This window comes from Thunnus maccoyii, chromosome 20 (assembly GCF_910596095.1).
Source record: "Thunnus maccoyii chromosome 20, fThuMac1.1, whole genome shotgun sequence".
Lineage (NCBI taxonomy): Eukaryota > Metazoa > Chordata > Actinopteri > Scombriformes > Scombridae > Thunnus > Thunnus maccoyii.
In genome coordinates, this window is record NC_056552.1 from 16,333,446 (window position 1) to 16,359,314 (window position 25,869).

At 38.5% G+C, this 25,869-nt stretch overlaps 2 protein-coding genes across 3 annotated transcripts; both read right to left on the reverse strand.

The window, feature by feature from the left end:
- Positions 1–1,025: 1,025 nt before the first annotated feature.
- Positions 1,026–15,061, reverse strand: si:ch211-234p6.5 (pleckstrin homology domain-containing family A member 7). Of its 2 annotated transcripts, none has more exons than XM_042397696.1 (24): positions 14,816–15,061; positions 11,698–11,767; positions 11,494–11,592; positions 11,328–11,400; positions 11,115–11,215; positions 10,632–10,750; positions 10,330–10,542; positions 9,914–10,235; positions 8,870–8,929; positions 8,524–8,670; positions 7,651–7,710; positions 7,491–7,571; positions 7,209–7,361; positions 6,897–6,995; positions 6,566–6,674; positions 5,735–5,808; positions 5,277–5,381; positions 5,096–5,186; positions 4,754–4,809; positions 4,146–4,280; positions 3,636–4,043; positions 3,340–3,461; positions 3,038–3,147; positions 1,026–2,834 (listed from the first exon to the last, which is right to left on the reverse strand). In XM_042397696.1, exons 1-24 carry the CDS (start codon positions 14,854–14,856, stop codon positions 1,594–1,596), a joined length of 4,089 nt encoding a protein of 1,362 aa, XP_042253630.1. In that variant the 5' UTR covers positions 14,857–15,061; the 3' UTR covers positions 1,026–1,593. The 2 variants fall into 2 exon arrangements, with proteins under 2 accessions (XP_042253630.1, XP_042253632.1); XM_042397698.1 differs by lacking the exon at positions 14,816–15,061 and adding an exon at positions 12,446–12,611.
- A 7,258-nt stretch (positions 15,062–22,319) lies between these two features.
- On the reverse strand, positions 22,320–24,525 carry LOC121887377 (tripartite motif-containing protein 16-like protein). Its single transcript, XM_042398113.1, has 4 exons — positions 24,474–24,525; positions 23,059–23,121; positions 22,823–22,962; positions 22,320–22,730 (listed from the first exon to the last, which is right to left on the reverse strand). Exons 1-4 carry the CDS (start codon positions 24,523–24,525, stop codon positions 22,320–22,322), a joined length of 666 nt encoding a protein of 221 aa, XP_042254047.1.
- Positions 24,526–25,869: the final 1,344 nt, after the last annotated feature.

A 25,869-nucleotide genomic window follows, 5' to 3' on the forward strand; every position in this document is an offset into this window, starting at 1 on the left:
ACCCAGGCCAATCAAACACCTGATCAATTATACAGCGTGTATGTATATCGGAGACAAGTGCAAACTAACTGGCGTTTTACTTGCAAATAGACCATACTGGCTTTTTTTTTTTTTAGCTGCAGTCACATCCCAACTCCACTAATAGCCTATTATTTAGTTTAAATACAGTATATATGGTAAATAATGCCCACAAGATATTTAGTAAATCTATATCTGCTGTGTACTCTTGCAAAAGAAAGCTGGATCTGTGTGAGGGGGATGCTCTGTAGGCCCACGTTGAAAACCATGAGGAATAACAAATGTGAAAAAATATATCAATTATCAAACTTAATATGCACCACTGTAATTTTATGGAGGTAATTTCCATAAATCACACAGTTGTTCACATATTGTGATGCTCACCTTTACCCCATTTCACTGTAAACATATGCACGTTTAAGATATAAATGTCAAAAAAGACACAAGCTCTTAATTCAAAGGTAGTCAGCAATGCATTTAATGTCTGACGTGTGGTAAAGAAAGCATGATAATAATAATCTTTAATCATGGCAGGAATATGTTTGAAATGGATGTTCTTGCATCTAATTTCCAACTTGTAGCTTTTTAATACATTTACGGAATTGGCCATATCTATGGATGCTGCTCTTAATGCAATCACATGCACACAATATGAATTCACAAGCCAACGCATAAAATCTAATATCAAGACCATTATTAATATGCATGCTTGATATTGATATCACATTTGTAAACAGATAAACGGGTCTGTATGTGTGTGTGTGTGTGCATACGTGTGTGCAGCTCAGTAAACATAAGGTGGTGCTGTCTTTAAGAGAGAGAGCCTGGAAAGGGGTGATGTAATGTGTTCTCAGACAATGATGTCATCGACTGAGACATGGCAAGGATTTAAAGTGACAAAGGCGTTTTCAGTGGCTCTGTGTAATTCTGCATCAGGTCTTGTCAGAGAGCAGCACCCGAGCACCCTGGGGACCTTCATTGAGGAAAAAAAAAGGATGTATGAAACGAGAGAGATACATAAATGTGTTTTCTAGTGCATATAAATCAGGAGCTGGGGTCTCAATGTAGTGCACAACATGTTTATTAATCAGGATATTTGAGATACAAAACACAAACACATTTTGTTACATGACAATAACAGGGTTATGTTGCCACCAATAAGCAGCCATCCATTTAGCTTTATGTTAGATACGTATAGTGAGAGGAATGAAAGTGTTAACCTCAATGAATGAATGGGCATGTATTTGACTGCAACTTTATATAAGGTCACCTGCAAGAGCAACACTATGTGCATACATAGTCTCTGTTTTGATAAAATACTCTTAAGACTTTTTCTTTTATCAAATGGTATATTATGAGTAATGGAGATGTTCAAGTTTTTCAACGATTATGTCTATTTCTGCTATTGTATGTTCCCATTTAATCATTTGCAACTCAAAGTTAGGTCCAAATTTCTTCAGTCACTTTAAGTCCTTCTGCTCAGACATTTTTTCTTTACCATAAATCACTTAACTATGTTCTTGTCCTTCACAAGTCCGTCCATTTAAGCTCCTTAAGCCTTCCTTGTTCTTGCCTCTACAAACTTGTCCTTAATACTGTTACCCGCGCCTTTCCAAAAGAAGCATTTCGAATCAAACGTCTGCCATCATCCAGAGAGCTAGATGAAGTGACGGAGTTGTTGTTGCCTCGTTCCTGGACTGTGTCTTTGTTCTCCTCACATAAACTACTAGATTTCTGCGGCTCTTCAGATCTCTCTCGCTCCACCTTCCTTTTGTCTGACTCTTTCGTCCCACTGTTCTCTTCTCTTGTCTTGGCACTTTCATCTGGGGCCTGATCAGAATCATTGTCCTGAACAGAAGCTCCATGGTCCGTTTCTTTGACTTTCAACTGGTGCTCTTGCCTTGAGGTGTCCTCACATTCTTTTTCAGGGATCTCTTCATGAATACATGCCTCTTTTGCTGGAGTGGTTGAGGTATTTAACACTGCTTTGTCCTCTGTTTCTGGTGTTGAATCTTGGACTTTGTTATTAGTGGAAAGACCATTTTCATTAACATCTGATGGCAAACTTAGGTTGGAGTTCTTGCTCTCTTGGACAGATGTTGTCCCAACATTATGGGTCACTTCATCTGCCACAGATTCAGCGATTACCAGTTCTTCTTCCTCCTCTGGCTTGGATGTCGTTTGGGCAATTGAATTCCCATCATTCCTTGTTATGTCTGAGTCGGAGATGCTGATGTCACATGCAATCTTATAGAAAAGAGAATGATTTTCTTTCATTTTCTCCAAGCTTTGACTGACTGTGGCTGACATTTCATTGGATTCAGTCCCATCATCGGGGCATGCTGGTTGGTTGTCACTGTCTGATACCTCCTCATTGCACAATGTGTCAACGCCAGGGATCTGCAGAGGTATGAACCCTTGCCACTTTTTCGTGGAGAGAAACCACTTGGCTCTCAGATCGGATGATGGAAAATTACTTTCATCATCATCAGCATCAGGTGCGTCGAGCTCTTGCCTCTCTCCATCTTTGCAAGTCGTAAATCCCTGGCCTCCTTTTTTCGGGTAGATAGTCATAGATGAGATATGATACGGCGAAGCTGGACGTTTGATTTTAGTTTTGGCAACCCCTGTTCTCCCACTACGATCTTTGTGTTGTGTTTTGTTCCCAAACCTCACTTGACTTTTAGGATTGTTTACATGTCGATGCTGTTCATCTTCATCCTGAGATGTACCACTAGGAGGCCCAAGTTCTGCAGGACTATAACATGGAGGACTTCTGAGGTTATTCCCACAGCAACCATCATTAGATACATGGTCTAAAAAGAGGAAACAGGACAGAATGTGTCAGTCAGTTACAATAATAGCTAATGGCAAGTGAAGAACAATTGAACAAAGCTTGACTGAGCAAAAATGTAACTAATTCTGGCATCACAATTGAAATGTATTAAATTGTAGCCTCAATTTAGCAGCTTGATCTTAAACACAATACTTAACTCATTGTGTGTTGGGAAATAAGTACCTGATGTCGCCCTTTGCTTTCTAGCTGTGTCACGGGGCACCTGGTGAACTTCCTGCCCCTCCCCCTTGCATGGCAGCTGATTGTGTGCTGTGGCACTCTCTCTGACTGCGCTGATAGATAGATAGATAGATAGATAGATAGATAGATAGATAGATAGATAGATGGATAGATGGATAGATGGATAGATAGATAGATAGATAGATAGATAGAAAGATAGATGGATAGATGATTTGTAGAGCGTCATCTACCTAGATCACACATCTGCAAACATTTAAATATAAAAATGACACAAAGAAACCCACCTTTGTATGACTCTCTCCCGAATTCGTTCCACACGTCTGAGTTTGGCCTCTCGCTGCTCAGGGGTCATACAGGGAACAGGGTCCATGTCAGAGGTCAAGAGGGCAGAAGGCCGTTCCTCTGCCTGTTCAAGTAGTTTCACATTTGAATGCACATCATATCTATGCAATTAATTATTTTTACGCTAATAATTACATATAGAAAATGATAGAAGAAAATTTAAGGATCTCATCTTTCTGACTATGTTGCACTTAAACCATGTCAGTCTTTCACTTAATTTTATTTTATTTCTTCTTACCCTGATGTCCAAGCTCACAATTCCAGTACCTAAACCTGCTTGGTCTCGAACTTGGGTCCTTGAGGTGTCTGTAGGCTCAGCTCTGATCACTTCTGGCCGCGACTCCCTCTTGGAGGTCCTGGATAGTCTCTGATGCTGCTGTCTGCTTGTATTTTTAACGGCCTGATCCTGGTGCATCTCTGCTGAGGACCAGCTTTCATCAGGGCTCTCTAGCAGCAACCGCCTGGGCAGCTTGTTTAACATTTTTTTACTCTGCTCAGCCAATCTCTGCTGCATCTCAGGTGGGATCTGCTCAGGCAGTGGAGTGTCAAGCTCAGCTGGGGGATCCTCAACAGAAACCCGTCTGGCCACAAGAGAGGATGGTAGAACAGCTGTAACAACTCGTGTCACCCTTAAAGGGAAGGGGGCCTAGGATAGAGTAGAGTAGGGGATAGATAGATGGTAAATGTATATTTCATGTGATATAATGTCGTGATTTACTCAGTTATACTGATAAATGATTTAACAAACCTCTTCTCGTGTCTCTGAACTTTGACTCTGGGTTTGGGCACCTGGAGAGGGTATGGGGGGTTTCTTCCTGTTTGTCATCCTCTCTTGATTCCTCTTCATCCTCTCAATCTGCTCCTCTTCACTCATCTTCATCTTCTAGGGAACATATAGGCTATTTAGAACACTGACGTGACTCATTTATGAGCTGAATTTAGGAAACACTGTTAAATAAACAACAAATATATGATTAATATGGTTGAGTATGTGCATCTGTATTTCAAAGGTGTATGCGTGCCTGCTTGCATTTGTATGTTCATGTACAGCTTATGTATGCACATATGTGTGCATGCATGTGAGAAAGGGGGGTTGGGTGGCTGAAGTCAGAAGCCTGAGCTACTGAGACATGAGCCTCTGCCTCCCCCTCTTGTCTCCAATAGGCACTGCAACATGCCCTAATTGCGAGGAAAATGAGAGAATCAAAGAATTGGAATTTGGCTGTCATTGCAATGAGGAAAAAATCAGCTTTGACTGCTTCTATATTTGGAGCGTTTGGATCACATTGCCATACATCCAGATCTAGTTAACCAGCATACTCATCCAAGCATACAGGAAATTATGAAGAATCAAACCTTGCTTGATTGGTTTGTTGGGTCTGTTGTGATCCACTTTGAGCTAGACTGGGATTCTAAAGATGAAATGAAAATGGAGGAGAAGAGGAGTAGAAGGATGGAAGAAATGAGAGAGGATGGGTGGGAGGAGAGAGTGACAGGAAGAAAGAGAAATGGTGTTAAAACAGGAAATATGAGGGTGGAATGCAAAACAAAGCCACTGGGGAATATATTTGAGTCTTTTGAATAAAACACCTATTAAAGCTATTTATTTGATGAGTCAAAATATGAATCCACTGGTCATTGTATTAATATCGCTCTTTACATTTATTCTATTTGTATTTTAAGTATATATGTGCCAACCGGATGTGTCTTTCTGTGCTTTCACATTAAGGAGGTCAGGCTGGTTGTTCCCTCTTTTGTGTACAGGATCTGCAGAGTGGCTGTAGATTCCCTGAAACACACACATTGAAAAATTAAGAAAGCGTCCTCAAACCTGGAATGATTACTGACCGTGATGAATGATAATTTTGATAATTTCCACCTCATATGGTGACTCTGTCCAGCCATGGCCCTGGTCCCTGCTCTGCTTGCTTTCCTGTAGCTCCTGGGGTAACGGTGGACGGACTGGAGGCTCTTGTTCTACATCCTGCAGCAATCATAATCACAAGAAATGTGATGGAAACTGTGAAGCCATGACAGAAGATACAGATTCTGCTGTTCTGGTGAGACAGTATAGTGAATTTTACCAGTAGCCTAACCTTGTGACATCCAAAGACATAGCCACATTCAAATAACTAGCATTTAAAGCACCAAATTTTGTGAAATGAAAACACCGTGGGCATATTGTATCTAAACACCTGTAGGACTCAAAGATCTAGTCAGCTGATGGATTTAACGTTTGCTGTGTCAAAGGGCTGGACAACAATTTCTTGTTTGTTCCATAAGCAGCGGGTGAACATCAAGGGTCATTGATAAAGGAACAATGGACAGGAGTCCTACCATTGGCAGTCCGCTATGCAGCCTCTCTGTTGGAGAGCCAGGAGATCCAGGATGTGGGGATGTGGGCTGGAACACTGAGGGGGAGACAGAAAAGGTCAAAGTGATTAAACTGTTCTTCTATTGTCAGGTTTCATGTGCATAATCAAGACAAACAAGGCAACTTTGTGCATTGGCAGCCCCAAATGGCAGCAAGGGGTAACAGTTTGAATCTTCAAGACTTCAAAACCAAAATGTATGTAATCAGTTCACTTCAGTCCTTAGACTTTGATTTTTTATTGGCAGGTAGAGGTGATGAATAAAGGTGATAGTTCACTCTCGTGTTTTGCTTCATCACTTCCTGTGTGCAAAGATTTTCTGTCATTCAGCCTAACTGAGAGGCTTGTCTGCAATTAAGCCTTTTGATTTATGCAAGATGGTTGCATTTTTATATAAAACATTGCAGCTTGAATTAATTCACTCAACCATATTTATTCTCACATTCACAAATTTTTGCTCCATCCATCCATATATAAAAAATGATTCATAGATAATAGTAAGTGTGTTGTATAATATGGTGTTGTTTTGTACAAAGCTCTTGATTCAAAATGTGTGATGAATAAAACATGTGCTGTTCATTTTTTAAGAGTTGTGGTTGAGCTGATGTGATATCTCCTGTTTTTATCACCACATGGGTTCTAAATCTCTGCTTTTGGTTTGTGTTAAATGCTGCTGACAAACCGCTCTAAAAGGATTGCTGTATTTTCACTCATTTGCAAATGTATTGAATGGTGACACCACCACCATCACCACAACAGACTCTAAACATTACAATGAAGAGGAGTTTAGACTTACTGTGGTGCCTCTGTAGTCCCAGCAGGAAGCGGAATTGATCCCTGTTGATCTTCAGTCCAGCGAGGATGTCCTCCATCATCCACAGTTCTCTCTGGGCCTGAGACTGCTCCTGGTAAAAAAAAAGAGCAAAGTTTTTCTAATGAAATGTCCTCAGGCATGAGCCTTGACACTATGAACATATATCACAAGTACCTTAAACCTTAAACAAGTGTTTTTAAAATGATTGCGGACCTTTGGGGATCCTCACCCCCAAAGGTAATAGATGCAGTAAACTATGTTAACCAAGCTTATATATTGTTAAAAAAGCATCCAGTTTGTAGTTCTAACATACCTGTGGTATTCCAAAGTTACAGATGTGCTGAAGGTGTGAACGAATAACAGACAGTTCACTCTCCATTCTCTCATACTGACTCCAAACCCGCTCCATTTCCTACATAAAAATATAGAGACAGACTTATGAACAATCATTATCACAAAAATCATTATCAATATAGAAGACACAAACGTAAGTATATCAACAAGCTAATTATTGTGTGTGTACATATCCATATCACTCCCGTAACATCTGCTGTTTGATGATTAATGTCATAAATATTACATCAGTCACTAATTTGGGTTCACTGCCCCCTGACATCTTACACACCAACGATACGTCACACATTCTGGCCCGAATCGTGACTAGCTCTTCTTGGAGCAAAGCCTTCTGGGTCAATGCCTCTTCCTGGGCCTGGGGCCCATGGCTGCCCCACTCCTCCAACTGCAGTCTGGACACCTCTAATGCACACTGGACACTGTCCTGTAAAAGGACACTAGTAGCTCATTTTGAGAAGGACAACATGCAGCTATTTTTCAGAATACAGGTAATGTGCGTATTCATGTAATGGGTGCAGTACAGCACAGTAACCACTGAGTTTAGCCTACTGACCTTATCCATTTGTAGCTGGGCCAGTTCTCCAGACAGAGACTGTAGCAGCTTGTCACACCCACACAACCTTGTCAACACAGCCTGAAGAGGGAAAATCAGACTGATGTCTACTCAGATAATAACAAAAACAATATTCAATAAAATTGTACTGAATACTCACATCTGCATCACTTTCAAGAGGTCTGATTGGTGGGGTTTCCCTCAGGTCTGACTTTGGGGCCTGAAAAGCATCCAGGTCATAATTGTTAAACAGCACTTTTTAAAAACAGTACCTTTTTTGATATTGCTTCTTCATGTCCCCCTGCCTTTGATATGTGATTGGAAATTTTATGAAATAATTTACTTTTTTTTTTTTTAACGAAATGTGTGTTCTCACAACAGTTAATGCTTATTTTGGTTAATTTGTGTATATTACTGCTTCGATGCTTTAATGTTAGTGCTTGAATGGTAAGATTGAGCTTTTGTCTTTGAAAAGATTACAGCACAAGCTTCAGCACTCTAGGTGAGACAAACACAGAGGCCACAGCCATGTATTATATGTTTGATCATGAATTTGTAAAAAATGTCATGTCAAGAGACATTTGTAATTCGGCAAACAGCAGCTTAATGTAATTACATGTAGCATAATCATGGCAGTACTCCTATAATCAGACAAAACACAGATATATACAGATTTTATGACTTTTTGGATATAATACAGCAATTAAACATAATAATAATAGTGAACAGAAAATGTGATTTATTAGTCACAAATAAAAATTGACAGCACAACAGACATTAGTGACAGTACAGTACAGTGAAGTCAATGACACACAAATAACAGTACAGGACAATATGAAAAGGTACTGTTGCTCATACTGTTAGAAATTAGAGTCCCTTTGTTATAAGCCTGCATAGTTAGACAACGCCACAACAGAAACACAATTTCTTTAGGGCACATGACACAAATACAAACACCACAACACCACTGACAGTTGTAAAGTTGTACCACACAAGACGCCATAAAAACAGAGCGCAGCAGGACAGTCTGTACCATAGCTGGCGGTAGCACACAAACAGATAAATGGCTGCGGTGGTGGTGATGATGATGGTGGTGGTGTGGGGGGTGGGGAGCATGTGCAGCTCTCGATGACGGGGGCAAAGGGGGCAGTAATTCTGCATGTGCCCCCGTAGAGTAGCTCTGAAGGAAGAGAGAGCATGTAGATAATATCAAGTGAGAATAGCAGAGAAAACACAGTATTATACAAGATCTACTGTACAAATGTACAGGATAAGCAAAATCCATCTTCCTGGAGACTTCAATAATCTGTTTTAGTATTAATTTTTTATTAAACAGTGAGATAATTTTGCTTTAGATTTATTGTTCATACTATAATCACCTTTCCTAAAGGTCTTCGTCCACCCGGGATATGATGGACAGAACCATATGTAGGTATAGGCTGTAAACAAAGAAAAAGTGAGGTGTGAGTGAGATTGTTTGTTGAAATGAAACTATTTTACAGCATAAGTAAGTTATAAATAACTGGCTGAAACCCTCAAATTTCCATTATTCATTAAATGGAAAAGTAGTATTTCTTATATGCCTACTGTACTATATGTAATAGAGATGATGTATAAATGATATATCTAATCTAATATGGTTTTTGTAGTAGTCCTCAGACCCCCAGGGGCAACCAAAAACCCAGGCACTTCATCTCATTTGGGTTTACATAATCTAATCGAAAATGTGTAATGAAATTTGCACCACTGAAGTACAATATCAACTTTGACAGGTCCTCAATCCTCTATCTTATAGTCCTGGTCTTGAAGAGAGACTCTGTGTCAAAATCTAGTTTTATGACTTTAATTGTTTTAGTTTATATTGTGGTCATTTGTTGTGTTTTTACCAAATTGAACAGAAAACTGAGGGCAAGGTAGTATTATTCCTTCATGGGAATAAGGTTGCAACCACAATTATTTTCATTATCAATATTTATGACAATTGTTTTCTTTGATAATCAATTCATTGTTCAGTGTATAAAGTGTCAGAAAGTTAGTGTATTTAGATTACTTGTTTTGTCTGACCCAACAGTCAAAAATCCAAAGATGGTGAGTTTACTATCATGGAAAACTGGGAAAAATTAACATCTGAGAAGCAGATACCAGTGAAAATCAATTATCAGAATTGCTGCCAGTTAATTTTATGTGAATTGACTAATTGATTAATCATTACTCTTAATTAGAGTACAATCATGTACAGTGGGGGGCAATAGGGGCCTAACAACAAACTTTTGCCACAGGGCCCCATAGGAGGTTAATCTGTCCATGAGCAACATATTTAATTGTGTTTTGGATAATTTTCAATACTCCAAATGTCCCTCCTTTAAAAAATACTAATTTTACTAAGCTATTGATAAACTGAAAGACAAAAGTGAAGTCCTGACCTTGCTTATGTTTTGCCACCTTTCTGAGACTGGAGTATTAGGGGTGGATTTGTACTCGAGTTTAGGTGACGTAGATGTGTAGTTCAGGGTCTGTGGCACCATGAGTGGGTCATCCTGGGGTCGGATGTCAACCCTTCCCACTGGTGTGTGAGGTCGTGATCCCAGCTGCCCTCTCGAGGGCAAAGAACCTGTTCCCATGATGTCTGATTGTGTGGGTGATGTGTTTTGGCCAGAGATGTAGGGAAGAGAATCTTCTTCCTGGTTTGGACCACAAGCTCTTCTTCTGCTGAAATCGGGGGGGCTGGGTGTTCGGGGCAATGGGCTGCGTAAAAATGAGAGAAAGCAGAACAGAATGTCAAAGATTTATTGGAATTGAATATGTGTTATTCACACACACAAACAGATGACTTGACAACCTGCTGTTCCTCTGACGCACAGTCCTCCTCCCTCTATGCTCTGTGTGTGACATTCCCATTCTCCCACCAGTGAGCTGATTCGGTTCACTCAGAGTTCTGCTGACATGCCTAGGTTTTTGAGAGGGACCCTCTCCATCAGAGGGGGATTTAGGGAAGTCCACCGATTCACTGCTGCCACCTAGCTGTGTGAAATCCTGATAACTCGAGCAACGCCTGAAAGGATCACAGATGCAGCAAAAAAAGGCTCATCCAGTTGCAACCATGACAATATTCGAATATTCACAATGAATAGTGCTCTGTACCTGTTCATGGAGCTGTCTGGCTCCATTGCAGCAGACTGACTGAGGGCTCGGACCCAACCCAACATATCCTCCTGAGTGTCAGCACTGAAGAAATAAGAGCGCATTCCCTGGTGCACCACCTAGTTTTATAGAGATTATCCATAACGTCACACTGCAATTATTCCCCTAATAAAGGTCATTGTTTTGTTTGCAAATGTACTATGGCCCAAGATAAGAATCATATGAGGTTAAACTGAAGTTACTGAAGAAACTAAGTTACCACAATACCCCAACCCTGACCCTAACCCCTAACCCTAATTCTAACCCTAACCCTAACCCTAACCCTAATTCTAACCCTAACCCTAACCCTAACCCTAATTAGTATTATATGTAAGAGAAGAGTTATATACATTACATACATTTTGTGCATAAATATAGTCTGATAAGGGCACATGTTCCAATAATCACAAGGCTTAAATTAAATGAATAGCTAATTCAAAATACCTTGAAGGTGAACTTTCTGTTCTTGCATTCTCGTGGTGTGCAGAACAGGATTTTATAGCTGGGGAGTGGGATGCTGCCCAGCACAGATTCTTCTCTACTGTCTAATGGGGTCAGAAAAGAAGTGAAGAAAATAAGAGATGCATTGTTGTTTATTCAGAGCACATGAGAGAGTTTCATCCAGTGCAGGGCTACAAACTGTGGTTCCTACTGTACCTTTATAGTAAAACAAACAGTAGTTGGAGAGGACAAACCATCTTCTCTTCCACAGTTTCAAACCAGAGCTATCCTGCAGAGGGAAGATTAATCAGCAGCTTTTTGATCAACTTGATCTACACGTAACGCTGTGAAAGAAAAACAACACTGACGTCTGGGACCTTACTTTTTTGTTGAGCCATCCTCTGATGACCACAGGACAGTTGGGGTCTCTCTTTGCAGCCTGACATCTTTTCCCAAATGCTTGCACCTTTCCATCACTTTCCTGTAACAGAAAAAGTTAATAATAATGTTACAGTCGGTTACATTTACATCCTGTATTACAAAATTTAACATAAAATATGACAAGAAAGCAAAATTAAAAACAAACCGTTTTGACAGGGAAGTAGGAAATGGTGGCCACACTGGATGCTTGGCTTACTCTGTCCTGGTCATCCATTCTATGGTGGAAACAGAGAAATATTCATGTAGACTGTAGCTGAAAACAACTTTATAGATGCCAATTAAAAATGAGAAGAAGATGTGGGAAATGGAAGATGAGACAGGGAAATAATCCCAAATAGCTACAAACATACACTTCGTCAGAAGTGTCACAGCTGGATGAAAATGTCACATCTGGACCACTGAAATATATACAGTATTTCCTGCTCAAAACGGTAGGACAGATACAAGAGCGTCTCTCCTGACTTATTAAAAATATTCATTCGTTCATACAAGTCTTTTTACATTGGTTGCCACCAAACTAAAACTACTATAATTAGTAGCATTTTAATCACACAGATGTGTTTATAAAAAAGAAAGTAGCCATTCATTGAGGGTCATAATTAATTGATGGTACTGCACACACACACATAAAAGTACATAAAACATCCAAACAGTAATGGATTTTTGAATAAAAACTAAATTAAATCAGGAAATTGGATGTTAAAAAGATCCACATTTACCATATCAGTTCAAAACAAACTCTGAGCAACCTAATGTCATGAAATTGCCAAAAAATGTGAAAACACATGACCAGTGCTGAACAACAACTCCCTCTATTGCCTCTAGTGCCTATTCATTTCAATGAACTAGTTGAGACTGGCTGGTCTGAGTGTGGCTAAGACATGAGGCCTTACCAATACAATCTGAACCAGAGTCTCTCTCTGTAGAAGCAGTCAGTTACTCCCATGAACAGCGCCCTGTAGCCTCCGAACACACATACGCCACATTCCCATTTGGCTGAGATTTTTTTCCACGTCAACTGTTCATTCTCTCAGACTCGGTGTTGTGCTCTCCCACTTCCAGCGAAACTCTCCCACAATTCTATTCTGAGACATAACAGGCCGGTGTGCATCCCCACGATGAAACTGACAGGTGACAGCTGTGTCGCCGTGGTAGCAGGGAGGGGCCTGGGACTGTGTGAAAACCAATCTGGCAGCAGGGGAAGGGTTGGTATGAGAGACAAGATTTGGAATGCGTCCCAAACTGCAGAACTGCAGCACAGACTGCTGAGGAAAGAAAACCCAAATAAAAGAGTGTGGAGCAAGGGAAGTAAAGTGGCATGTCGGAGACAAATGTGTAGGGAGGGGTGGGGTTCACTGTGTCAGAGGTTATCTCTTCAAACACGTGACCGCAAAGATTTATCAGCATATTTGGCTCTGTGCCTCAGGTCACAAGGTAGAATGTTTCTCGCACCTGCACACTGTACTACCCAGTATTCAATTATGATTTAATGAACTCTGCTTTTACTGCATGATATGTTTATGGACACAGTTATACAATATTTTGGCATTTTACTCACAGTCAAGCCCCTCTTTTTTAGATGTGCATTACACATTTTTTGTGTGTGTTTTTTTTTATTGCTTTGCCCTGATATTGAAAACTGTGTTTATGAAATTAGATCTTGTCTGTCTTCTTAATTTTCTTATTCTTAGATTTTGAATAATAATATATAAAGTAACATTTTCTTTATGAACTTTTTATTACAAAAAAGATCTATTCCTGAAAAATAGATTTTATGCTGAACTATTATCTTTCTGTATTTTTATATACTACCAGTACAAGTACTACTTTATTTATTTACCCAAAAATAACACATTTACCTTAAAATTCCACTTAATGCCAAACCGCTGTACAGTATGTGTGTACATTACATTTTTTTAACATTACTTATGGTGTATATAAAATTTCTTTACAAATTCCTTGAATATAAAATATATTCTTTAAAAGTCTTCTTTATGCTAAACTTATTTATTTATGTATTACTGTATATACACTCTTTGTACACTATGTGTCTATGCCTGTAATGTATTTGCAGTTTATATGTCCTATTATGAATATATGTGCATATGTTTTGTTTAATAATGTAATCACTTAAATTACAAACTCACTACTGAAAACAATTCATATTTAAGTTTTAAAACTGATTCTCAGCTACTTTATGTTACACCTGCTGTAACCTCCCCAGAAAGGCCTCTTATAGTGTAGTATATGCACTGTACACTTATTGTTGACCGTCTTGAAACAACAACCCAGATGAACATGAAGATAAAAATTCATGAGAAACATTTCACACTGAGCCTCCACAAGCACTCGTGGGTGACCCAGAGGTTTGACATGGTTAGCATCCACAATCTATGACAGTATCAAGCACGATCCCCTACAAGTGAGTCACAGAGTAAATGCGAGAAAACAATCAAGTCTTTGTAGGAGATGAGAGCGGAGACCAACAACCTCGTAGCCGCTGGGGGTTACGTGGGTGTTGTGAAATATTTGGAAAATCTCCTTAATCAGCGGGGGTCACTTGCTCGGGGAGGAGAAGACTTAAAATGCTAAAGAGGGGTAGAGAGGAGGACAAATGGTGGGTCTGTGTACCACACAGAGTGCGCTTTGTGGCGCCCAAAGACTCCGGAGCATCATGTGAAGTTGGACACAGAGCATGTTGAATACATCAGCCCGGAAAATATCCTCCCTCTCCATCAACGAAAACATTTGCATGTCTCCTATTCTCATGACTTTTAATGTCAGCAAAATCATCACAATACGGTTGACCTTGATAAGTAAAGTATTGACGTAAGCTACTGTCTCATACTAATTTCACTGGCTGAGAAGATTTCCTAATGAAGACATGGGATTGTTGTACAGCATATTTCATATGGATACAGATAATAAAGTTGAGATTTAGGCGATATAAAAGTTGCTGCGTAAATACAGCTAGGATATCACAGCTTGGTCCCCCAGTAGAACTGTGAAATTTCAGCCAGAGATGATGCATCACATCAGCCACACTTCATCATAATACTGTTAACCTTGCATTCTTTCTATTGAATGTATAATAGGCTGGAAAATTACTTTAAATTCATGAAATGAAAGAAAATAAAGTATAAATAAAGTAATATTGGAACACAAATATCTTTCTGTAAAATGGTGTTAAATTGCTCAAATAACAGTACAGTATCCAGCTTTACATGAGAATAAATCATAATAAAGATGACATATTGCTGTACCTGACTAATTGTGCCCGCCTGCTGGCTGCTTCAAGCTCCATCACTTGGCACGCTTCCTCACAGCATCTCCTCAAGCTTGGCTGCCCTCTTCCTGGCTTCCACAAGCTCCTGTTGCCCGAACAGTCACAACACTCTCCTGCTACACTCCGCTTCTCTCCTCGTATGTGTGAATCTCCCTCTCACTGTTTCTCACTTCTTCCCCCGCGTTGTGACTTCTAACAGCGGTGTTTGTCCGGTGATCTACCTACATTGGCTGTTAACACTCAGTCCGCTTTTCTCTCCTCTAACAGTGCACTCTCTGTGAGCCCCTTCTTTCTTACTCCCCCCCCTCTCTTCTCTTCTTCAGTGTCCCTCCCTCTCTCCCTGCCCTTGACAGCCTCTCTGTCTTTTGCTGAGTGTGGGTTTGTGACTTAGGAATTTACAAAAAAAAAACAGCTGTTCTCTCATTCTTCTTCTCTGCCCTCTGCATGATTTGAATTTCATTTCTCAGCTATCTGGATCTAGCCCCATGGTGATGAGAGATTTGGATGCAAGCCCTGAATTTTAAGCTTTGATAAAGGCCGGACCATCCGAAGGAATTTGCTTTGACATGGGAGTGCAATGTTTAAATAACAGTAATAATAATCTAACATATGTGCTCAAAACATATATTGAAGCTGAACCGTACCCATTGAACATGTGAGTGATGAGGCAAAATATAATTTTGAGTTAAAACAGCAGGAAAACAGTCCAAATTGGATCCAAAAAGAAAGGTTATTTATATAACATATATCTATTAAAAGTTACACTTAACTGAGAAATCTTTGGCAAACCTACAGTTTATTGTAAAGCACACACATAAAAGATATAGTCAAAATATTTAATGTAGCATTAACATGCCAGAGATAATTTCATTGTCATTCATCTTATAATACATCTGTCTAGACTTAAAGGTTTTCCACAGTTAAGCAAAAGCTCATATTGAGGAATACCAGCTGCACTGAGTCAGCGTCTTGTGGAGTTCTTCTTCAAATATTCCCACGATAGAAATGATGCACCTCTAATGCACTCAACTTGCTACAGTACACAAAAAAGATGGTGCTCAACTTATGCAGCTGTAAGAAAACAGGTGTACTGTGCTTTAATGTGAGAAAAGTAAGAGCATCTCTAGTCATGACCAATATCTATATAATAAAACTAGACAGAAAGAAAAGCACTTAAAGGAAAAGTGAAAGCTGATATTCAGCGGTGGGTCACTACAGCCCCAGGAGAGCTGACGTTATTGCCGTAACAAGAGGAAGATATTAAAAGCATTTTAAGTGCTATGATAACAACATGGAAGATAGGAGAAAAGTCAAGTCTAAAATTACTCTCACTGGACAGCAGCCTACGAGCCTGGCGGGCTGGTGGCACAATATTTAAATGTAAGTAGTGTGGGCGAAAAATGCCCATATCTGTGTCTAGAAATGGAGCCAAAGTTCAGTCAGGAAGACTATCTTTTGCATGCTCACGTGTGTAGTTTTATTTCTCAAAGAATCAGAGTCATTCCCATCCCTCACGCATGTTCTCTTATTATTTCCTTGCTGTCATTGCCCAGGGGTCAACAATTCAGACGTCAGCTGTTCACATCAGCTGGTCACATCTAACTAATAGCATGGTGACACACCTTCATTGTCAGCCTATCATCTTGCGGCTGTCTTTTAAAATATGTTTTCTCCCTCTTGTGTTTTCATGTTGCCGTCATGCGTGCCCCACCCCTCCACATCACCGCCCGGTCTTCACTGATTCGTCATTGCATCACTTCATCAACCTTATCAGCCTTATCAGTGTCAGAGAAGTCATTAGCCACCACCACCACCGGTGTCTGGACTCCATGGGGGTATTTATCTTGCTGCTGCTCAGGACTGATGGCCCTCAATTACAAAATCTCCCTCTAGAGTCTAAGTACCAAAGACTTTTGACAAGACTTAATCATTAATATCATCTGTATAATTCTTTTTGTTTCATTCACTTGTTTTTCCTGATCTATTGTTTTCAATTCAACATCCAGCAACCTTGATACATACTGTACTGTAAGCATATCACAAAACACTCATGCCATTGCTCAATACACAAATAGTAATCATGCCATCTTATAATTAGGACCTCACATGTCCAGGCCATTTGGGTTTGACCAGGAAGGCCGTGACCTCGGATGCTCAGGATGTCCAGTTCTCACAGGGGACAGATCAGTCTGCCTCCAGATATTTATGACCCCTCCCATTTAGCATACTACACAATCAGCCCTGCTGACTGACAGCTGCTTGGCTACTTCTCATCTCCTGTTACTCACTTAACAACCTGTGGGGCGCTCTCACACAGGAAGCAGGAACAGTGTTGTCAAGGCTCATGGGTAATGTAGTTCTTTTGAGGACTGACAAAATGTTGATAAATGACAGTTAGGTGGTGCCAGAGTGAGACACATTTTAAAATGAGCCCATAATGCTGTCTCATAACAAGTCTGTCTGTTATATTCTCACAAAAATATACACTGATGATGAATGCAATGTTGATAATATAGCTGAACAAACCTAAATTAAGAACATATTGTCTAACAAAAAACAACTACAGTGTGGATTCTTATGTGAGGCAGAATTTATCAAAAAGTCAAAGATCTCTGTGTGAACAGTTACGTTCAGGTACATTATTAGCTACAGACACAGGCAGGTTTACTAGTCTCCCTGAGGAGAAAATTCCCATTTTATGTTTTATTGTCCATTATATGATGATTTAAGGGCTACACTATTTAATAAAATTTTACGGATGAATCATGATAAGAAACTTTTGCTGTGTTTCAGGAAGGGAACCTTTTGTGTGGCTGGTTTTATTTATAGTGAATGGTACAGAAGACAAAGTTCTTTGTTTGCAATGTAAAGTAAGAAGTTTTGTTCTTGTCTACATTTGACAAATGTTTCACCACTGCAACTGTATTTTGGTGTCTTGTAAGTCCATGTGGGCTGGACATGTGCATGTGCATGTGCATGACACACTAACTAACTAACTAACTAACTAACTAACTAACTAACTAACTGTATGTCACTTTCATCACATTTTCAAAATCAGCATTTGAAATCTTGAGTCAACAACATAGTTCAGGATTGATAAATTACAAGAAATACTGTATGATTGTGGTTAAAGAAAGTGGATACAAGTAATTAATTGTAATTATTTTGATACAGATATCACTTATTAGTCAGATTTGTCAAAAACATTATGCAAGACATGTGATGCAAGAGTAATGTGATATTATAGAAAGTCATTATATATGTAATATTTAATTTAACATCATCATCATTGGGTATAATAATGAGTATCATTCTGATCTGCCTACATCCTGTAGTAAAATACCCATTCATCATGCTGTTTTATTGTGTTTCAAGTTCTATGAAGGTGAACACATTACGTATGAAAGTGATCAAATTAATTCCAACATGCAATCCATATTGTGATGACTGTTTGCTGTACAACCAACAAGAAACCAGCAGGTGGAGCCCTTTAACAATTTTGTATGTCAAGTAAACTTTCTCCTGATAGTTGTACCAGAAATTTTTAAAATAAACAATTATTTTATCAATGATGGTCAACATGCAGACACAAGTTTTAAATGCTTATTAGGCAACTAGATATTCAGAAAATCAGTGCAGCCAACAGATGACAGTGCCAACATGTCTGACTTGTAATGCATCATTTTTACAGAAGATGATACTGTTGTCTTCAGCAAGAGTTGTAACCAACTGTGGTTGTTTAGAAATGAACAACCCAGAGAGACAAATTTGCACAATAAGTATGTTAAGTATCACCATCCAGTCTACACGTATTAATGTTTTTATTGTCTTCATGGTTAAAGGCACAATCTGTGACCCACCGCCTGTAACATAGGAACCTGCTATTCCCCTTAAATATTTGCAGGTATTTACGAACAATAATTAACACCACATGACTAAAGAACAGAATTTAATGTTTTTATATTCTGAATCATGATGAAGAGAAACAAACTGAAATTTATAGATAACATAAAAGCCGTGAATATTAGACATGAGAGAAAGTAGGAAAAGAGTAGAGAGCTTATAAACTAGACTCATGGGTGGAATATATTCTAAAAGATAACACATTTAGTAGAGTTTCCCATTATGTTTTACTGAAATTGAGTTTCATAATTAGGTGCATTTTTGTTCAACTACTTATTTTATTGAGTAACTTATTTTTCAGTCAAGCGAGAATGATTTGATCACATATCAGTAATTCTATGGTTCTCTACTCTTTATACAATCAGCCTTGAAACTTTACTGGAATTTAAAAAACTGTTAAGCTTAAATAGACATTGACCCAGTATAGCTGTGTCATGTACTGTAGTGTATGGATGACAAGAGCACCTCCTACACATGTCCTACACTACTACTGTATCTGTAATTACATGCAAACTGAACAGGGCAGCCAACATAGACAGCAAAGGTGAAGGAGGGTGTTGTGTGTTTATTTGTGTGTGTGTGTGTGTTTGTGTGTGTTCTGAACATAAACAGGCAGGGAAAGAGAGGGAGAGAGAGAGGTGGAGAGCAACATGTAACTGATGCTCCCACCAGGCCATGTTAGACTGTACAGATTGAACGCAGGCCAGCAGCTACATGACAGTAAATCTCCCGGGACCAGTAGTGTCAGAATAAGTAAGTGCTGCATATCATTAATAGGGTGGTGTTGGACCAGCTGGGAATAATATCACAGGATTACACTGAGTAGATGTAATTTATAACCAGCCACTCATCGAGCTGCTGCACAAGTGTTCACATGAAGCTCTTACATGTTGTTAGAAGTGAGTACATAACTGATTATTATCTTGTACTGCTGTTAATAAATTATTGTTTCAAGACTTTATTTACTCCAAATTTAAATGTAGGTTCATCAGGAAGACCAGATATAACTAAATGTTTCTGTATTTGCTGTAAACATTTTAAACATTCAAATTTTGATTGAACATTTTTATCCACTTGTATTCACTCTGTATTGTGTGCAAAGCAGTGCACACAGCAGCATGAAATGTGGGACACTCTCATCCATCCATCCCCCACCCCACCCACCCACCCACAACCTATATGTCATGCTATATGTGTCACTTATATAGCATATACAGCTTTACTTATGACACAAGCTTCATGTTACTACTCACATGCCTAGCATAACAACTCACACATCCAGATACAAACATGTAGGGCACTGGAGCTCTGGGTGTGATTATTCTTGGATTATGGTCTCCAGTTTTCTTTGGTCAACGATCGATGTTTGTACCTGTCACATAGGTTTAAGTGTGCAGAGCTCAACTCTGACTGACGGTAAATTCTCACTCAGACTCACCGCAGGAACAGCTGCATAAATCACAAATAGATGCCTATGATCACAGGTGTACTTCAGCAGTTCTATATAGGCTATTGCACATACAGTTATGTATATATTTTGATCATTTTATCATTAGTGAAGCAAATATTTGTTTAGACATTATTTTTAAATTTCTTAAGAGCATTTTCTGACTGTTTATGAGCTTTGACAACCTCTATCTATTGTGTAAAAATATTCATCAACTGTTCCACTGTGAATTCGCACTCAAAGGTCTCCAGTATCTACAGTACATGGCTAAAAATTTGCTGCAAATAAAATGTCAGAACATTTCAAAAATAACACACTGCTAATTTGCTTTCATTCTCCTCAATGTTACAACTGCAAAAACCAAAAAACAGCACAAAAAAAAAGCACAAATTGCCTTTTAAACCATGAGCTATCTGCATATGTGGGTCAAAAAAGACATGGCTGGTATGTTTTGTTTTGTTTTTTTTGTTTATGAAAAAGTCCTCAAAAATCTCTCAATGTCCTCCCATTCACTTTTTTAACCTTACCTCATGCACTTTTTAAGAATTTTTTTTTTTTTCCCCAAAAGTGATTAAAAGAATGTTTGCATTTCTTACATCCATCCTACTGATCATGTACTTATGTGAGATATATACACCACTCATGTTATTTTACAAATTAAGACCATGTTGTTGTCAGTGTTATCTAAAGTATATTAATATTATATTTTTTACCTCAGAAATGTGATATTACTAAATTGATAGCTGTTTACATAATATTTACAGTTTGATTACAATTAGGCTAAGTTAAATAATATTATAATCAAGTTTTGGCTACCCTACTTCAAAACTAGCTAGCTAGCATAAGTTTGCCAGCTAATGTTATTGTAGTGAAGTTTAGTAGCTAAGTAGCACTACTTTTAAAGATAGACTCTAATTTAAGTTTGATTATTTTGCAATGAAAATAAAAAGTAAACATTACAAACTTTAAATAACGCTGGTGCTGAATTTGAGTAATTATTTTGAGCAAAATTATTAAGATAACAGACAGGGTCATTTAATTTTGACCCACTTATGGAAAGGTCTACATGTTCCAATGACCAGTGCATTTAATAGTCACAGTGAAACATGACCTTCTCTGTACATTATGTGCAATGGAGAAGAAAGACAAATGACAGCAGTTAAAGTGTATGAAATACTTGGATGACACGTGTGTAGTTGATCACTGTGGCTCTTCTTGGTGCTTGTTAAATGAGGGTTGCATGATGCATTGGGCCTTCAGCAGTGTGGATGTTTAGTGTTTGTCAGTGTGCCCCACTTTTAGTTCCTCCAAAGCTCATGTCTTAGGTGTGAAGGCGGCAAGAGTTGAGGCCCATCTGTCAAAGTAGAAAAGTGATCTTCGGGCTGGAGCCTCTCACATATCAAAGTGAGACCTTTAACCCAGAGGGGAGTGATTCTCACTCCTTTACTCAGCCAAATCCAGAGGGGATCGATGCTGTGAGCGCTTTACACTGTGTGTGCAACCTTATCTTGGCAACACACAAAAGCTTTCACCCATTAGGGAATGATCACAGACAGAAAAATAAGAAGCCGTAAATAGTCATGTGATAATTTCATTTTAAATGGATATCAGTAGATATTTAGCATGAAATTCTAATTTTGTTGCTTTCATCTCTATAACTGCTTTAATACCTCACAGAGGTATTAAACTTAAAATATGACAATTTCTTTCCATATGGTCATAAAGATAAAGGAAAAATCACCATTAACATTTATTTATAATAATACATTCTTTATTTCAGAGTCATAGGACACTCATCATTCATAAATATCTTATATGATATCACTTCATACATATCCAATATAATCCTATAGAACCCGACATGTACAATAAAAGAGGATCAGACAAATAAGTGCACAAAAATAGAAAAATATTTCTCAAAAATATAAATGAAAAGTCTAAGAATAATAATGGTGTTCTTTGAACAACTACCACAAACAGTACCAGATTTTAATGCATGTTTGACTGTGATTAAAAATGATTTTAGGTATTAAATAATAGGAATTAGGAGAATATGTAAATACAACATCCGCTACAGTTAACACTAACATGTCAAAACATCATCAAAACACATTTGATCAGCTTCAACAGTTTAATCTGCTCTCTTCAGTATTGTGCATGAGGATTGAATTCCCATCCAGAAACCGGGAAGAATCTTCTTCTCAATCACAGTCTTCACCCTGTGCAACAGCTTAATCTCCCTCTCTGCACCCTCACCAGTTACAGTATAAAAACTTATAATGCCTGCAGGCTGGTCGATGTAAACTCCAATTGTTGAGCAGTACGGCACATCATTTATGTCTTTGTTTACCCCGTTAAACCAGATCTGGTAACGCGTTCCTGACCAACACAGACCCCAGGACTCCTCATTTTCTCCAAGGCCACTTGGCCCGGAGTCTGACCTCCGTCCTGCTCCTTCATAGGTAGCTCCAATTACCACCCAGCCTGAGCACTCCACTTCCCAGTAAGCTCTCATGTTCCAAATCCCCTCTTTGCTCACCACCTTCAAAGAAATGAAGAGAAAAAAGTAAAGGGAGAAAATTTTTTTAAATTTTTTTTCTTTACCAGATAGCTTGTAACTGTATTCTTACTTACCTGTGGAGAGTACTCATATCTTTCTGGTCTATCCAAGACAGGGCAAACCTCCTCAGTTCTACGACACACCTTAGACCCGCCTTCAGAAATCCATAACATCTTGTTGGCAGTCTTGTCATCCAAAGTCAAATTCATCCAGTCTACAGGAAAAAATCAGGTAAATGGTATTTTGTATTCATAAACTGACCATCATAAACTGAACATTAAATTATTTGTGGGGGGGAGTGCTCTCATACACTTCATGAGCTCAGCTCTGCTTGTTGGCTCTTGGATGTTAGGCACATAGACGGGAAGTTTTTCTGTAAGGAGAGGAAGTTGGCTTAAATACAAATATTCTGATCACTATATAATCAGAATCAGAATCACTTTTATTAGCCAAGTAATGCAAGCATACAGGCAGTGTGTCTTGACATTAGATGTGACATAGAAGAATAAAAATAGAACAAAAGTAAGGTAATAATAATAATGAAATAGACAAAATAATATTCAAATTAAATTTAAAGTTGACAGTATTTACAGTAATTAGTATGAGTATAGGCTAATGCATGCATGAGTCCATTACCTGCATTTGTCTTCTCATTCTTGTTGGATTTAACTTTCTTTCCTAAAAAGGTAAAGGACTAATAAAGTTAAACTGCAAGGAGGTGAAGAGCTGTTTACTGTTTCACTTGACAACCCTCTTAAACATGAAACACGATACTCAGTGAGGAATTTTAGAATTGAGTTATTCATAAACATTTGAGACAAGTTGTAAGTGAGACTAAGAATTTGACTAAAGTTTGCATGTCAGGAAATGACATGACAGTGATGGACAGTATGGACAGTTTTTTTTAAAATTTTTTTATCAGTCATCGCCTTATCGCCTTAATATCTTACTCATGAGTATCCCTGTAATGGGTGTATTCATCCCCACAGTTAATATCTTCATCTATGATACTTTCATACCAAATGTTTAATTATCGAAAATATCAACATTGTAAAACAAATTATATTTATATATTGATTTTCCTCTACGCTCAGGAAGACTAGTGCATTATCCTTATTACATTGACTAATGATGACAGAAGAAGGTCACTGTCAATGATGAGAAGTCACTTTATATACAGAAGACAAGAACACAGAATGTTTTGAGCTGCTTTCATTGGTGTCAACTTGTGTTAGTGACTTGTGCTTTAAGCGCAACCCTCTTCTGGCATCACAAAACATAGCATATTAAAATGTATGTAGGCAAAGATGACTTCATACTCAAATTATAACTCACAATACTGTATGTAGGTGTTCAGTATTTTGCATGACGTATCTGTTTTTTGGGGGACACACTTCACTTCCTTATTCCATTTAATGAAGGCAACACAGACACTCTGAAGTGACAGAATCTCAAATGTGGTGTTTGACAAGGCAATTATCACTATGCAAAAAAACAGTAGGTGGAAGCAAAGATGTTATATTGGAGAAGTTCAGCATCACAGATTTGAAGTATTCTCCCTTTAAGTTTAGGAAAGCAGACAAGTCGAAGAGCTTTTATGTGTAAACGCTTGGAATTTACACCTGATGAAAACTGTTAGTTGCATCGGGCATCAGAAGCTCAAAATTGACTCATTTATTGCAATGCAAGTCTACGATTTCTCACAGAAAATTAAGATTGTTGTACCTGGTTTGCTCGTCTCTGACAGGATTCTTGCAGAATTAGGTCTGGTAGGCATCTTGAGTCTTATCCACTTTGAGATCCTTTAAGATTCTTTGATTCATCCAAAGTGAAGGTGCAAAGTCTTGGTGTTCGACTTGACTTTTATACCCTCGGTGAAGATGAGGCAGGGGGCTTTAGGGGTGTCTGAAGGAGGTGTTGAGGTCAGTGGAATGCGTTCTCCGTGGGGGGTCAAATGGGTGTATACACTTGACTGTGACATATAGATATAAGTGAGGCTAACACAGACATTTGACACTCCTGAAACTCTATGAGTCTGTTCTGAAAAGGAAGAAGATGGTTTTAAACACTACTGACAGTGAGATACAGAAAGTGATCTTGTCAGTGTTGTCAACGCAAGTGAGGAAGCAGAACTACATAAACACCTCAGACACCTCAGTCAAACCAAAAAATAAGATGTTAAACTACAGAATAGATAATGATTTATGGTCCGTTAATTTTACACCCATCCTCATGGATGTGAAAGTATTACCAAGTCTTGCATCAAGAGCACTGATATTTGCATTGTTTAATATATAGGATTCCATATATTGCACCATCACAACACTGGTAACCTTTGGAGGGGCCAATATGCACATTCAGCACATTAGTGGGGTTTAGTGTGTTTGTTTCTGTCAATTACAATAATGCACCTACTATGAAAGGCATGTCATGCTAAGAGCCCACCTTAAGGGAATTAGAGAGAAAGCTTATACATCAAGTCAAACACCTGTTTAACCTATTAACAATGACTTCAGTCAGCTGATTAAAGTAATTAAATCAGTTAATGTGCAGCACCGCTATATTTATTGTTTTGCAAGTCTCTTATGCTAATATTCAGATTCTCCATTATATATAGGGGCTCTACGCTGTGGAACAGTTATATTCAAATTGCATTTCATTCTACGTCTCTCAAGAATTTCAAATATAAGCTAGGTATGTGCAGAGGGCCCAGTATTTGTATTTGTATCTGTATTTGTGAGGCAGCAAAATTATTTGTATTTGTATTTGAATAAAACTGGAAAGAGGCTTAAAAATCCTGTTTTTGTTTTTGATATGCTTTTAATTTTAGAAATTAAAGTGTTACAATAAGTGCTCATGAATAAACTACCTTATGAAGGAGGTCCCCACACCAGGTCTTGAACTGAAGTCTCCCAGATCATAGAGGACTACTGAGCTAAAACTTTACTCATTGCCTCATTGCAGACAGCCCTCTACCTATTTACACACCCATAACACAAAGACAGCACAGTGTGTAACAACTTCAAAGGCAATTCTTGCTTTGCACTTTTCATTTATTGCCTATTTATTACAACCTAACTTTGTGGAAAGGAGAAGGGGAACAACAGGCTATGGAGAGTCC